At 40.1% G+C, this 17195-nt stretch overlaps 1 protein-coding gene across 2 annotated transcripts in view; it reads left to right on the forward strand.

Moving 5' to 3' along the window:
* Positions 1 to 7566, forward strand: part of LOC138744465 (cGMP-dependent protein kinase 1-like) — a 592254-nt gene extending 584688 nt beyond the window's left edge. For both annotated transcript variants that reach the window (XM_069900680.1, XM_069900681.1), the window contains 2 exons: positions 395 to 461; positions 5316 to 7566. In XM_069900680.1, coding sequence (XP_069756781.1) covers positions 395 to 461; positions 5316 to 5414 — 166 coding nt within the window. In that variant the 3' untranslated portion in view covers positions 5415 to 7566. The remainder of the gene's footprint in view (positions 1 to 394; positions 462 to 5315) is intronic.
* The last annotated feature ends 9629 nt before the right edge of the window (positions 7567 to 17195 follow it).

Raw genomic sequence — 17195 nt, forward strand, 5'->3', positions numbered from 1 at the left:
CGTATGTTGTGTAGTTTCTTTTGCACTACTTATAAGTGATGATTCTCTCTTGATGCTGAGAAAGAATCTCAGGGCTGTATGTGATGTCATGCATGTACTCTTGACAATAAATTTGAAATCATTTATATCAACAAAGCAGAAATGCTGTTGCTCTGATATTTGGGTGAGACTATGTTCTTTAATTTTGTCGCTTTACATCTCAGTGAAAATTAACCCTGAGCAGAAAGTCAACTACATTGAATTCACATTCCTGTTTGAGATGTCAAAGGCGTGAATCTTAGACAGAGAAAATATATTGTGACTCAAAATGACCAGGAGCCACTTTGGAAGCTTTGTGTAAAACTGAAAATATTATTGACGCTTGTACAACTAAGGCATTGTGTTTCTTTTTCAGATGGTTTGAAGGTTTTAACTGGGATGGATTAAGGAAAGGCACTTTAACACCTCCAATTGTACCTAGTGTAAGTGTTTAACCAACATGTCCTTGTACATTTGTATTGTGTACCTTCTTTACCTCTCCTGACATCCATTAACATTCCAGCTATCTGTGCAATGAGTTGGAAGCAACCAGCTGAATGTCACAAAGTTTCTCAATTTGGGGTTCAGTGGTAAGTGTCAGGAGATCCAACACAATGTTAGGTTACTGCCTTTAAATCATTCCATCAGATCAATTTTCTAAATACCTAATGGCAAAGATTTTCCTCAACATTTATTGACATAATGCAAAGAGCAACGATAATTCCTCTAAAAAATAAGATGATGAACATTCTATTCCTGGTTATTATTTTAATCCAAAAATTATGGTTATGTTCCTTCCTAATTCTTACAATTTCCAATTTCTAGTATCATTGAACATAAAATTAGACAGCATGGAACAGGCCCTTCAGCCCAACTGATCAATGGTGACCATCTGGGATTCTGGCCGAGTCTCATTGGCCTGCATTTGATCCATATCCTTCTAAAACATTCCAATCCATGGTATCTGTCCATTGTAATGCCCAGCAATTACTACTATAGACAGATGCATCTGTAGAAACTTGCAGGGGTTTCCGATGTTATACTAAACTCCTGAGGAAGTGGAGGAACTGTCATGCGTTTTTCATTCTGAAAAGAGCTCTCACTTTGAAATTTAATGTTTGTGGCTTCAAAGCTCTGCCCTGTGTAGAAAAAAAAATACAGATAGGCGGGAGGAACTCAGCAAGTCTCACAGCGTCCATCGGAGGTAAAGATATAAAACCAACTGAGCCCTTCTTCAAAGCAGGTGTGAGAATTAAAAGGCTGAGGAGAAGGGCAGAGGGAGGAGTACAGACCAACAGACAAGTGGTGTTAATTGGGTATGGATAAGAGGATAGGAGAGAGAAGAAGTGAGAGTTGATAGAGGGAGGGGGAGTTTTCACTCTGTGAATGAAGATCTGGGATAAGGAGAGAGAGAGAAGCAGAGCTAAAGGAAAGGAGAAATAAGGATAGATGGGGGGGGGGTTGGGGCTAACAGAAATTGGAAAAGTTGATGCTAATGCCATCCAGTTGGAGGGTACCCAGACAGAATATGAGGTGCTCCTCCAATTTTGCGGGTGGTGTCAGTCTGGCAGTGCATGACACGACTCCTCAGCAAGGTGATAGGGCAGGGAATTGAAATGGGTAGAAAACACAGTAATACATCAATGCTGTGCATAATTAGTGGTGCAGTACCCTTCTTCTTCGCCAGTCTCTTGGGCAGAGGGCAACTTGCTTCTACTTCAACTCTGTGGATTCTGAGTTGGCTGATGCGGTCAGTGCAAGACTTGCCAAAGGTGGGGCTGGGGGGTTCTTGAGAGTGCAGGAATTTGGGTGGTTTGGGAGGTAAAATGCTCTTGTTGCTTTCACTGAACCTCTCTGTGCTCCCAAAACATGATTCAATTGAGTTGGAGTTTGAGTGGGTATGGACCAGTGATTCTCACAAGTCTGAAAGAAACATCACACTCTTTTTGACAAGATCCTGAAGTGTTTTCCTTTCTTCACCTGCTAATTTGTCGCTACTCTTGCTCAAATGTCTTGGGAATCTGGTGTCAGGGATGTAAACAGTTTGCCCAGTGTAATGAAGAGCATGGGAAGAAGCAAACAATGCAATTCTGGTCGGCCCATTAGAGGAAGGATGTGGAAAGGCTACAGAAGTGATTTCCCTGGATTAGAGGGAATGAGCTATGGGGAGAGGAGTTGTGCATACCAACTGCCCTCTGTATGAAGAAAGTACCCCTCAGGTTGCTGTTAAAACTTTCCCCTCTCATTCTTAAATCCATGCCTAGTTTCAGACTCCCCTGTCCTGGGAAAAAGGCTGTGACCATTCACCTTATCAATGTCCCACATGATTTTTAAAACTTTATAAGCTCACCCCTCAGCCTTATGCTCAAGCAAAAAGCACCCAGCCAATCCAGTCTCAGTAAGTCTTTTCTATACCCTAATGTCATATTCTAACTTTGGACTTACCAATGTCTTGAACAGCTGCAACAGGATATCCCACCTCTTGCATTCAATGCCCTGAGTAGTGAAGGCAAAATCTTCCTCACCACATGTCCACCTGTATCACTCCTCTGCCTACCTGTGCCATTACTCTGTCTACTTTCAGGAAACTAGTATCGCTGGATTTATCTGTCAAACAACACTCTCCAGAGGCCTTCCATTTACAGTATAACACTTAGCATTGTGTTAAATTCCAACAGCCATTCCTTAGACCACTCTCTTAGTTCAACAAGATTCTATGGTAATCTTATGCCCCTTTTACACAGAGATCCCACTGAATTGGCGAATGAACAACCCGTGTTTAAAGCCAGATCAGGTGTTCACACTGAACCAAGAAAAGCTGAAACACATCAGCTCTGATACTACCTACCTTGCCGGGTAATTACCGGGATGAAAATGACCAGCCCCAATCCCACATTCATTGCATTCACACAAGTAAGTGAAGCTGTTAAAAGGTGGTTAATTCCCAGTCTTTCACGGCAATGTAAAAGGGATATTAGATAACAACTGTCACTCTCCACTACACCCAGATTTTCCTGTCATCTGCAAATTTCCTTAGCATGCCAACGACATTCTCATCCACATCATGAATGTAGATGATAAACTGAAGACAGCGCTGACGCTGTGGCAACAGCATTGGACACAGACCTCCAATCTGAGAAAAAGAAATCCTCCACTACGAGCCTCTGACTCCTACCAATCTTGTATCCATTTGGCCAGGTCACCATGTCATATCACCTTCCCAACTATTCTACCATGCGGGGCCTTGTCACGTTCGTGTCAACCTTCCTACCCTCTTCCATCTTCATTACCTCTTCAAAAAAAATGTATTCAAGTTCACAAGACATGATTTCCATTGCACAAAGCACACCTGACTGTCTCTAATCAATCCTTGCCTTTCCAAATAGGCCCTGTCTCTCAGAACCCCCTCCAGTAGTTTATTGTATGAGACTCTATTCTCTCCCTGGTTACCTGTTTCATTTTAATATACTAATAGAATTCTCCTTGAACTTCTGTGCCAAATCTATTGCAGGCCCCCTTTTTTCATTCCTAATTTCCTTCTTACATGTACTCTTATATCTCTTATGCTCTTCAAGGGATTCAATGAGCCCAGCAACCAAAATCTGATGTAAGCCTCCTTTCTCTTGACCAGCTCTTCAAGTCTCTTGTCACCCAGGGTCCTTTACTCAAACAGGAACACGTTGGCCCTGAACTCTTTATAGTTCACTTTTTAAAGCCTCCCACTTGCCAGATGACCCTTCTCCCAGTCATCCTTTGCAAGATCAAGTGGAATGCCATCAAAATTAGCCTTGCTCCAAGATAAGACATGAGATGGCTTAATGGTAAAGAATGGGTTAAAAAAAAGGGTCTGAGCTCAGAAAACCAAGACATAGAATTTGTTTGAATGGAAATAAGAAATAGCAAGAGCAGAAAACAATGTTAGGTGTTGTCTTTAGATCCTCAACAGTCTTGATACTGGAAGACTCAATGTATATTATAGGAGCTTTTGTGATGGGTGTAGCAAAGATATTATAGTAGTCATGGGGAAAGTTGATCCCATGTAGAAGAGGCAAAGTAAATCAGTGGTTACAATGAGTTGGGTAAATTCACATGATATGAGATAGGTTTCTAGATCACCATGCTAAGGAACTAATGGGAGAAACACAATATTAGACCAATCCACCTGACACAAGAAGTCAGGAAAATGGTGGAATCTAGTATTAAATAATAGAAAATAATAATAGAGCTGGGCAGATTTATGATTGGAAATCATGCTTAACATATTTGTTGAAGTTAATTTGGGTTGCGACAGGTAAAATAAATGAGAGGGACGCAGTGGATATGGCATCTTTTGAATCTTCGCGAAGCTTTGATAAGGTACCACACAGACGTTAGTGAATAAAATCAGAGCACATGGGATTGGGGATAATTCACCCCACTAGCCTTTGCACCCTCAACTTCCCGCCAAGGGAATCCCACCACCCGTCACAGCTTCCACTTACCAGCCACCTAAACACCCCGCCCGGGTGGGGCAGAGAATACATGTGCACCTCTCCAACTTGGCCAACACATTCTCTGCTTGCAATGTGGCCTCCTCTGTATTGGAAAAAAAAATGTAAACCAGGAAACCATTTTTCAGAGCAGTCTGTCCACAGCAGTCATATTGAGCTTCCCATGGCATGTCATTTCACCTTCTTTTTGCATTCCCACACTGGCCTGTCTATCCTCAGCCTTCTCCACTGCCACAGTGAGGCCAAGTGTAAACCAGAAGGGCAAAAAGTCATATTTCAATTGGGGTTCAGCCCAATTATATGAAGAGTGAATTTTCCAATTTCAGGTAACCCCCCACCTGTGTTCCTTTCCCACTTCCACCAGTCCACTTGGACTCTCTCTTTCTCTGTTCACCTTTTCTTCCGCCCGCCATTTACCTAGACTCATCACCCTACCTCACCTGCTTCCACCTGCCCATTACCCATATAACTTTCCACCAGGGTATATTCTCCCTTGGTTTACTTTTCATCATCACCCACCTGGTTCTACCTACCCTCCCCGCTTCTTCCATGTATGTCCAACCAGACCCTGTCTTTCCCCCATCACTCTCGCCCACATGATGGCTGTCTCCCCCGCACACTCTCAGCCCTTGTGCAGGGGCTCGACCCAAGCATCAAGAATCCCTTTGCCTCCACAGTTGCTGCTTGACCCACTGAGTTCTTCCATTAATGACTGAGCTCACGAAGACCTGATTGAAGCTAAAATGCACTGGTCCTGTGAGCTATGTAGGTCACTGACTAAAACGGTGGGTTGTTTTATTTACACAGGTGACATCTCCAACAGACACAAGCAACTTCGACAGTTTCCCTGAAGATAATGATGACCCACCTCCTGATGATAACTCTGGATGGGATGCCGATTTCTGAGTCTATCTCTTCAAATTTGCCTCTGCCTTGCCTAGGACAACATCTTTGTAAAAGGAAAGAGATGATCAGCTCGTGGAAAGGAAAGAAGGATTCATGCTCTGGGTCACCAAGATGCCTTGACTGATACCTGACACCGTTGTTGATGGTGGTGTGGTGCAGTGGTGTCCTTTGTGAAGCACTCTTTAGGTTCAGACCTGAAATTAGTAACTTAGGTGATGATCATAGAGCAACTTGATTTATTTGCGCACATGTAAGGCTTTCCCTTCACTGAGGTGAAATATTGCTTCGCTCCAAAGGAAAAGGTAAACATGGATTGTTTGTAAACAGTTGAACTTACTCTAAATTGAGATGTTTCTTTTATAAATTAAAATGAAAAGATAAATGCAGTTATTTATTCAGGAGATTTTTATTAAAGGGACTATTTTAGTTGCTAAGAAAATGAATTTGGCGTGGGACTGTCCGTCAGTGTGCTGGCCCCTATGTGTGCATGTGTAACCCACCTCTCCTACAAGAGGAGCTATAAGACTATTGGTCAACCACCTTTCATGTTAATTCAGTGCTGTAACTTTATGGGCTTTAATCATTTGTAGTCCATTGTTACCCAGTGTTTCAGCAAATGTACTAAAAAGTGTGATCTTGTATTTATCTAAACTAAAGCACAACTATCAATGATGTCAAGACCACTTATCCTACCACCATCCCAACCTGTTTAAATACCCTGCTGCTGGGGGTCTGAATAATTAAATAAATAATTGGCAGTGTCCCTTACTTTCAAGTTAAGTGTAAGGCAATTACGTCCTTCTGTGTTGCAACGTGATGCCAGCAGAATTACTAAAGCTGCAACACTGCCTCTATTATCAACTTTTGCTGACATGCCTCGGGATTTCAATAATAGCTTAAAGCTATGGGCTTCTGAATATAGTCAACCAATGTTTACATAATTGTCCAAGGAAACTGTGTTCAATTATATCAATTATTTATTTTCTTTTCACAGGCGGGAAAGGTTTGTTAAAATAACTTTTATTTGACTCATCCAATAGACTTTAGGCCACAAGCCCACCTAGCGGTTAGGGAAGGTGAGGGGGTGAAGTTGACAATGAATCTGTATGTTTCTCTTCCTGGCCAAGGGCAGTGTGCAGCACTGGGGTGGGGTGGGAAGAGGACACAAAGACATCAGACCCACCCAGAGGAAAAAACATCATGAATCGTATTGAGTGAACATGTCTATGTTTCTTCAATTTGTAAGTGTCCCTCCAAAAGTGATCACGTTTCATTTCCTGCACACAGCCTTAATCCTGGCCAGCATTTATCTCTCACTCAAGAGATTGCTAGATTGTTGCTGGTTGCTGGACTGTGCTCTGAACAAATTGATTGCGATATTTCCTGCATTCCAACAGTGACTACATGTGTATTTAAAGAACTTAAATGGCTGCAAAGCCCTTTGAGACATCATTTGATGGAAAAGGCATAATACCAAGGTGAACTTTTCCTTCATCTAACAATGATAGAATTTCAAAGAACAAGGGAAAATAAAGTAGGTAAAATCTAAACCACAGACGACAAAGAACTGGCTGAAATTGTTTATGGCTTTTCCTTTGTCAACCCAGACTACATTAACAATACCAGAATGAACAAACAATTCTCTTTGCATTTACTGTTCTTTCTTCTTCATAGAATAATGTGTATCAAGGACATTATCGATAACATTTTACTACATTAGGACAAGTTTTTAAATATAGTTTAGGACTCAAATTCCTTAAACTGCAGATAGATAAATCTTCACGCTTCTGCAGAAATGACTGACCAGAAATTATTTCATAGGTTGCACCAATATGCCGGGAACTTCTATTTCAAGTGGCCTTAGCCACACTAACTAATGCCTCATATACCACTGATTAAATCTGCAACTGCTTTACACACTTTTTGTCATTAGAATGTCCCTTCTGTCTGTCACAATGAATTAGGATCATCATTGTTTCTGGTGAAATCCTGAAATCGAATACAAGTTCTTCCCAAGTTACAAATGCCCAACCAAGCATTTGAGAGAGCGATGAGATAAATGGGGATGGATTGCTGGCTGTTGCTGGGCAATAGGTATCTCCTGCTAGTTGGGAATGGGGTATATTCCCCCCCTGCTCCCGCCCCCCCCCCCCCCCCCCCCCATTTCCCGAGCTATGAGTATCAGGCCTGGAACAAGCCAAACAGAGCTGGGAGTGTTGATCAGACTCAATCCCTCGCTCACTGAGTCCGTCAGGCCATTTTCAGACTTGCTCGCTCTCCCATCACAGCAGTTTCCATGATCCCCCCACTGTTTTTGTTCATTTCTGATTTAGGAACAGTTGTGAACAGAATGGAGTCCTGTCATAACCCAGGAATATCCTACATGGAAATGATGAAGGGGAGAGAGAGGGATGAAATGTATTTAATCAAACTCATGAGGGATAAAGCTCCAAATGCAATCTCATGGAAGATTCAATCAAACTTTTGTAAACCCTGTGGGTCAGAAGATTATATATTTGCAGCTGTAATATTAAACTGTAATGTCTAATGAATTTTTTGATTTAATAGGACCACAAACTCCATAATACTGTAAGTAAATGGGCATACTTTGAGTATTGACTCTTTATGTTACTTAATCCTTTCTTTTGGTTTCAGCTAACTTTAATTATTTGCCATATTGTCATTCTCCTTTGGAGTCAACCACACTGAACCTTTTTATCAAATAGCCAGACACTGTTGAACTGTAAGAAAAAATGAAAAGATTTGCTGTGTAAAATTTCATTTAATGATCATTTCTCCCATAAGTTGGACTGGGTTTGGCATTTTCTCAAGTGCCTTAAAACGCATGGCATCCAAAATGAAAGTTATGAATTTGGCCAAATGCTGCATTTAAAAACAACATAACAGATGAACCTCAATAATCAATCTTTTTTTGTGTGTGGCTTCTCTATAAATTCTCTCCTATGTAAGATTCAATTGACCTTTTTTAAAAAAAAATGTTGTACGACTTGCAGAAAATATCCTCTGAAACCCTTAATTATATTCAGTATTAGGGAAACTGTGAAACTAATGATGATGTAAAGCATCATTTCTGTGAAATGTGTGGACGTGCAACAAAAAAGTCACATGACTGTACTTATCGTGGCTTTAGGTGATTTCATTGTATATGCAAATTCATCTTATTTTAATAGACCTGTGTTACAAATATTTGGATGAAATTATCTCCATGAAGTTGTCAAATTGCAATAAATGTAAGCCTGGCTGACAGAATTTGAAACCTTTCAAGATAATTGTAAAATTTAGTCTTATCAGACAGCTGTGTTTAAATGTTGATTTAATGTAGTTGATGCCCATCTTTTGGTCTCTATTTCCTGTCTCTATTTAACAAGAAGTTTGCCATCAACCAATCAAACTCACCAAATATTTATAAATTTATATGAAATATTGTTGGGAGTCTTTCCGAAGAGCGCTTTTTGTTTAGGTAATCAAGCATGGCAAATTTGTCAAAATGTATATTTTGTCACTGAATGCTATTCACGGGCTTGGTGCACTCCTTTGGTTGTAGATTTTTAACTGACATATTTAATTGTTCCTGGTTTGTCCTGCATTGCCCTGCAGCTATGATGCAGAGTGCCTGTTATATACTTTCTAGAGCTGAAATAAAAATGATTACTTTTCAAATGTATGGTACATTCCTTACATTCCCATGCTATTTGCACGTAACTTAATAAGATTCTGAGGCTCAGACCGTGCATCTTGGCGCCTCACAGTTCGGCGGGCAGCAACCTCCTTTGAAGAAGACCGCAGAGCCCACCTCACTGACAAAAGACAAAGGAGGAGAAACCCAACACACAACCCCAACCCACCAATTTTCCCCTGTGTCTGCCTGTCCCGCATCGGACTTGTCAGCCACAAACGAGCCTGCAGCGGACGTGGACATTTACCCCTTCATAAATCTTCGTCCGTTAAGCCAAGCCAAAGAAAAGAATAAGATTCTTCTGACAATTCAACAAATGTTACCAAGAACCTCCCATTGTGATGAGGCACAGAAAGAAGGAAAGATCAGAGATGTGTAAAAAAGGTAAAGATGAGAAGGCGATGACTATGTAGGTTCAAGTGCAGATGCATCAAAATTCATATTTGCTGCAACCAAACAGGTATGTAAAATGCGCCAACTACAATAGTATAAATTATGAGAAAAGTATCAGCCTATAGGGACAAACTGCTCAATTACATTGTAGAAAAGGGGATAGCAAGGTCGCATGAAGAATTAGGGGAGAATTGAGACCACCAGACATATTGAATGCAAAAGATGAACACATTAAAAAGTCCTGATGCAAGGTCTCAGCTCCAAATAATACATTGGACAACAATTTTTTTTCAAAAGGTTTACTTCCTGAAAAATAATTGGGGAATATGATAGACAACTCCAAGCTGAACGCAAAGATGATTTCAGATTTGCTGTATCATGTAGAACAGTGGTTCTCAAACTTTTTCTTTCCACTCACATACCACTTCAGGTATTCCCTATGCCATAGGTGCTCTGTGAATAGTAAGGGATTGCTTAAGATGGTATGTGGGTGGAAAAATCTGAAAACCACTGTTTTATTTGCTCCTGTTTGACTTGTTATGTGCATGGTTTAATAACTCCAAAGGAAATGGGCCAATGACAATTTTTTCTCAAGCAAAATATTTCAATAACAATTGGGTCAGAGCAGTGATTCTCAACCTTCCCTTCTCACTCACATATCACCTTAAGCAATCCCTTACATCACAGAGCACCCATGGCATAGGGATTATTTACAGTGGTATGCGAGTGGGGAAAAAAAGGTTGAAGATGACTGAATTCCAGAAGTTGGAGAAACATTAAATTTTATTGAATTTAACGTATAGTCACATAGTCATGCTGACACATGGCATTGGTTCAACTGACTTAAAAATGATTTGCCTCTGACTTTTATTTGTTCTCAGCATCTGATGCCTCTCATGTCATTGTCCATAAAAGTCATCCAGTATTGATGGATTCCATTTGCCCTGATACTGCTTTTCCATGGTCGCAGTGTGCTGGTGAAACCTTTCACTATGTTCATCGCTGACTGCACCAAGATCAGCAAAGAAGACGTCCAAGTATGATAGAAAATCACATAAATAAGATATATCTAAAATAATGGTACGTGATGGGACAATTTTACAGTGATTTTTGTGATCAGCAACCCAAAATTGATAAAATACACCCAAAAGTGTTCAGGAAACAAAATCTTTGTTGTCCAGTGTTGTTTGACTCCACAGATGCTGCCTGACCACTGAATTCCACTCACATCCTGATCTTTTGCTCCAGATTCCAGCATCCGCTATCTATTGTGGGTGCATTCATTGAAATTGCTTAATTTTGCAAAATGTGGTCATTCATTCACTTCCAAAATTAGTTCTTGGAAAATGTTGTGTTTTCTGGAAATGCCAAATAATTCTCGCACTATTTCGTAGCACAAACTAATCAGTGCAAGAAAGGTAGCCTGCTCCCCCAAAATGGTCTTCCAGTGGCCCCAGGCGGGAGCCACCATGGAACAGCTGATATTCCCAAAGCACCAGCCATCGGCTTCAGTCCTGACCTGTGCCATCTGCCTGGAGTCTGCACATTGTTTCTGTGGGTTTCAACTGGTTTGCTCCCATGTACGAACGGTCTGCAGGTTGGTAGTTTAATTGCCCCTTTCTGTGTAGGTGAATAGTAGAAGCAGAAATGGTAAGATGAGAATATGCTGAGTGTTGAGGAGCAGTGAATGGTTGGTGCAGACTTTATGGAGCTAAGGATCTTTTTCTGCATTGTATTCTGACAAACAGAAGGAAGAATGGAGAAATCCCTAACAGAATCTCAGTTAAATGTAAGTCCAAGTACATTCCATATTCAGCTACTAACACAAACTTGCTGAAGCAGCTCAGCAGCCCTCATAGTGTCCATGGGACATATAAATAAAGAACCAAGGTTTCAGACCTGTGCTCTTGATAATGGAGGAAAAAATAGGAACCTGAATTAAAAAGCAGGGAGGGAGGGGGAGGAACAGTCCATAGGTGGAAAGGGATGGGAAGGCAGGAGAGAAAAGATGAGAACTGATCGGGGGTGGGGGTAGTTCTTGAATCCAGAGCTGGAGGGATAGGGAAAGATACTATCAGAAACTGGAGGAGTCGTGCATTTTGTGCATTTTGTTATTGTACTCTGTAGCTTTAACCACTTAGAGAACTATTGCCACTAATATGCCCCACCTCCAGGGTTACTCCCCTTTTGATGTTTGAGGGGTTCCCCACCAACTCAGCTCCTCAATACTGAGTAAGCAGAAGGATTCCCCATACTTTTGAGATGACTGCACGTACAAGACTCAGTGCATCCCTCAGTATGTACTCCTGAAGCCTGGAACCTGCCAGTCAGCCGCATTCCTTCACTGACATCTCAGTGCGCTGGAAGACTAACACTATTTGGTCAGCCATAGAAGTGGCCTTTACCAAGTTGATGACCATCTCATAGCTCTCAATGTCTCTCTCGGCATGTTTCCATGGGAACAGCCCATAAATCAGAGTGACGCTGCTGCTGGAGATGAACTGTGACAAGGACCCACACAGCCTTCTCTACATAGCAAATTCACAGTCTACAAAGAAGTGGGTATTTCAATTAATTTTATAACCCATTAAAAGTTTTTGGTTACTAATTAAATCATTTTTAGAACAGATATTAAAAGTGAATTTACCTTTAGATCCAATGTTATTTTTATTAGGAGATATTGTCGATAGCTCTAAGATTGAGACTGACTATGTATCAAATCGAATTTTTGCGTTTGGCCCTGGCTGTTTCAAAAAAAGTGTTTAGCTATTACATGGAAATCTGATATGATTTTAAGTCCGAAAAGATGGCATAATGAAATGAAAGCCTGTATTCCTTTAGAAAAGATTACATATAATTTAAGAGACAAATATTTTTTCTTTATTGAAGTTTGGAGCCCTTATCTGATGGGTGTCACCGTTTCTGCAGCCGAAAAGTTTAAATACGATTGTAGTCGGTGATTATGTCCTTTTTCTTTCTTTGAAGGTGGGGAAGGGAGGATAGAGGGTATTAGTGGGGTGGTTGGGGTGTTTTTTATATAAAAATTATTAATCACATTATGTTTATCAATTTTTAGTAACTGATATGTTATGTGATTTTAAATTTTAAGTAAGATATTTTTTTTTTAAAGTGGGTATCTGTCTCTCCCCCATCAGGTTCAGGGGCAACATGCATTGGAGATGATTTTCCAGAAGAATCTGACTAGGACAGCTCCTCTCACTGCTAGCCAGGTCAGGTCCTGATGCTTGTTAGTGAGCTCCAGTGATGGAATATTTTTACAGAGAATCTGGACAGTCTGCTCAGGGAACCACACCACTATGTCCATCATCTTTGTTCCTCAGTGTCTGTAGGTCATTCTTGATGGAACTGTGTTCAAGTTTTTCCAAGAAGTTTAGGTGGTGTGGCTATTGTCTAACTGACTGGAACATTGCAATTAGGCCAGTCCCATCCTTTGCCACACCTGGGACAGGTAGGACTTCAGTAAATAGTGACACTTGCCCTTGTACCTTGACTTCATACCCATCCACACATGAAGCGGGTCATCAGGATTGCCCCAAGTGAAGCTATCTGCTCTTTCCAGTTTAGCACCATTGTGTGAACAAGATGTAGTCCCTGCCCCTCTCATCAAAATCATGGAGTGTTTGATGGATTTTATTTGAAGCTACTCAAGTTACAATTTTTTTAAATTGCCATTTAGAAGGCATTTATTTGCAATTATCTTCCAACAAGTCTTGTTTAATATTGTTGTTGAATTTTAACATGATTTTATATTGATGTCAGTGGGGTCCTTTCAAAATGACTTCACCTAGCTGCGATCTTCAATGTGGAAATACAGGCCAGGCTTACATTCATCCCTCAAACCATCTCATTAAAATCCATTTATCCAGCCATCATTTTGTTGCTATTTGCGGGATCTTAACTGAAGTTCTGAAGTGAACATTGAAGTTCTCAGAGATGCTCGAGCCTGTTGAAAGTACTGTATAATTGCGAGCCTTACTATTTTGCATTCTTTGTGAGGAGGAGAAGTCCTTTCCAAATGTATTGCATTAGTTAAAGCAGCAGGGATTGAAAACTTATGGCTCTGCAGATCAACTAAAGCCCAGTAATGCCCATGCTAAATAATTACAGAAGATATTAGGTAACTCAAGTAACATTTGCGGTGGGGAGAAAATCAACAACTCATGGAAAGAAAGCATGTAAACTCTTTAACATGCACCAAAGCAAAAAAATAATACCTTGTGAAATTTTATGAGATTATGTTGTTGCATTATAAAAAGTAGCATTCTCACCACTATTTGTTGACATTGGTAATCTTTTCTAATGTTGAGGAGGTTTCCCTTCCAATTGTTCAATGGGAAAAAAGAAAAAGAGCTTCCTGCTTCCAAACTGACAAAGAGAAGTAATTTGGGTGACAAGCAGAGGTAATAGAAAATACAAATTGAACGATTGTCTTCAATACATACAAACTGTTGAATGATCACAAAAGGTTGCATTTGCTTCAGAGCCACTTCTCAGGGTTAACGGCCATTGCAATAGAAGCCACAAGGTAGCGTTAAAAGCTTTTACTTTTGCTCACAGTTCAACATGGGCAGCTTCAAACCGTGCCACTCTTTTTTCTCTGTCAATTCCAATCAAAGTCGATGTGTATTTCAAGAGCTCACTGGAGCAGCCAATGTAGTCTGAATAGATTAGTTTGGCAGCCAAGCTTCTTAATAAGGATTAGATGTACCTAGCTTGATGCTTTATTCAGTAGAAATCCATAGAAGTAAAGGGAAAAACTAAGTCAATCTGGCGTGTTTATGTAAACACCATGTCCCCAAAAGCCTGATTAAGACACTAGGTTGGTTCAGTTTGACAATTCTGTTTGATCTCACTTCATCAAAGAGCTCTCTAAATAACCTCCTTTTCTCACCATATTGGCTGTGTTGTTAAAATAAAACTAACCCTAAGTTTATTACTGTTTTGGATCATCTGTGGCAACAGACAATTAAATCTAAATGAACCACGGGTTATTTCCACCTCCCCCCACCCCCTCACACAATTAACAAAGTAAACTTTTGATAATGCCTTCTCAGAAATGCTGAGTTGATAATATGATTAAATTATCCAGGATACCCTAGAAAGCTGCAAGGTGTTTTTTATGTTATTTGCTATCTCTCAGGGAAGTTTATTACTTTCCCTTAGACATGCTATACAAATGTAGCTATTGACCTAAAATCAAGTAGTCAAAAAAAACTTCCAGTCACATTTGAAGTTTAAATCCAAAGTTGCTCAAAGTCCTTTCTACTATTAATAAAAGATCAGATGAATCTAAAAGTTTGTTCTAAAACAAAACTTGCCCCTTTCATGCATTGAAACAAACATAAATCTCACCCTTGGGTTTGCCAACCAGCACAGTTCAGTTATATCATACCTCTGGCCAGACTGAAATTGTGCAGTGCACTTGAAGACAGAATTGTGGAGGTGTCATATTTACTTTTTTTTCCCCACTGTGATCATTTGCAAAAATCAGGAGGCATAATTATGTCTGGAGGAATTAGGGATAGAGGGAAAGAGGAAAAAACTAGATGTGTTTTTTTGATATTTTAAACGTATTTCAATCTTGCCATTAAATCATGTGCAAGGACTATTTTATCTTGGGATAGTTTAGTTTTGCTGCATACATTCATTGTTCTATTGGTTGGTTTGGCAGTCTGCTGGAGAAACACATGAGACTGGTCCATGAGATTGGTTGACCTGTCAAGAGGCCAAGCAGGAACCCCTGAAGCAGCCAAGATAAAAGTCAAAGATCCTCAAAAGCAGGAATGGATTTGTTGATGCAGTCCACTGTAATGGAGCCCCTTTCTAGCAGAATGTGCATTTATTGCAACATCACATTGATGGCTCAGGCTTCCTCAAGCAGTAAGAAAGCAAAAGATTCAAGTTTCAATGTCTGCACGTCAGGCATCTTCTTTACTTCTACTTTTAATGTCAATTATTTATTGGAATAAAATTCAAGATTCAATGATAATGCAACTTTAATGAGGTAAATTCTATATCTCAACCATGTTCAATGTGGGGTTCGTTGTCATATGCAAAAGTAAAATACTGCAGCCATACAGATACTTAAGATATACCAACTACAAAAGTAAACATTTAAGTTGCCACAAATGCAAGACAGATAAAGAGAAATTCATGGAGAATTACCATAATGTACCATAAAACATTTTCTTTTTTTCTTTTTAAAATATCTTTATTGAGTTTAATAAATAAACACATACATATTGATCTAATACATAGATTGAAAGATTTTAAAAAAGACAAACCATTCATACTTCTTCAATAATGCTCAAATAATACATATGAAAATTGTGTCTACTCCTCTCAATCAAACCCCATTCACACTGAATTAGGGTGCATGGATGCTCCTGTTAGCAAATGGAAGGTGACATTCGGAAGCCAGACAGCGCTGTTCAGGAGGATCCATACACCCTTAATTCGGTGTGAATGGGGTTTGATTGAGAGGAGTAGACACAATTTTCATATGTATTATTTGAGCATTATTGAAAAAGTATGAATGGTTTGTCTTTTTTAAATCTTTCAATCTATGTATTAGATCAATATGTATGTATGTATTTATTAAACTCAATAAAGATATTTTAAAAACGAAAAAAAAGAGAAAATGTTTTTCTATCCTTTGGTATTTATGACCTCTTTTTCGGTCTTGCATTTTGTAATAATTTAATATTTTTACTTGCATCTTTCTCATTAAATTAGAGCAAAGGAGTATAATATTTGACAGGGAAGGAAAGAAGCTGATGGCATCTAAAATATCAACATCGATCAATGAGTTAAGTTTAATGCTATGTCCAAAAGTAGGACTGAAAAAGGTTTTCATGAATGTTCAAGATCTTAAAACATAGGTGATTAATGACTTTTACAGTTGATGGAGCACTAGGGCTTGAATAAAAATGGCTGTCTGAAATATTTACCATGTTCTATTCAACTCGGAACTTCAATTTAATATTTAGACATACAGCAAGGTAACAGGCCATTTTGGCTCACCAGCCTGTGCCGCCCAATTACCCTACATCCCCAGTATGGAACCCCCCAGGGAAATCCCATGCAGACCCAGGGAGAATGTACCAATTCCTAACAGACAGTGCAGGATTCTAAACCCACTCCCAATCGCTGACGCTGTAAAGGCACGACACCAACCATGCCGTCCTACTTCCAAGCCCATAACTTCTCCATCACCAAGCCAACTTTCAACATAATATTTAAGTCCTACCTCAGCTGACACTATGCCAGAATATGAGCTCTGAAATTTGGCTTTGAAATCATTTACTCAAAGATTCTTACATCTTCCACCTCTTTTCATCCATCTTCTTCTTTTTCTTTGGCTTGGCTTCGTGGACGAAGATTTATGGAGGGGTAAATGTCCACGTCAGCTGCAGGCTCGTTTGTGGCTGACAAGTCCGATGTGGGACAGGCAGACACGGTTGCAGCGGTTGCAAGGGAAAATTGGTTGGTTGGAGTTGGGTGTTGGGTTTTTCCTCCTTTGTCTTTTGTCAGTGAGATGGGCTCTGTGGTCTTCTTCCAAGGAGGTTGCTGCCCGCCGAACTGTGAGGCACCAAGATGCACGGTTTGAGGCGCTATCAGGCCACTGGCGGTGGTCAATGTGGCAGGCACCAAGAGATTTCTTTAGGCAG

The sequence above is a fragment of the Narcine bancroftii genome, chromosome 10 (assembly GCF_036971445.1).
Source record: "Narcine bancroftii isolate sNarBan1 chromosome 10, sNarBan1.hap1, whole genome shotgun sequence".
Classification (NCBI taxonomy): domain Eukaryota; kingdom Metazoa; phylum Chordata; class Chondrichthyes; order Torpediniformes; family Narcinidae; genus Narcine; species Narcine bancroftii.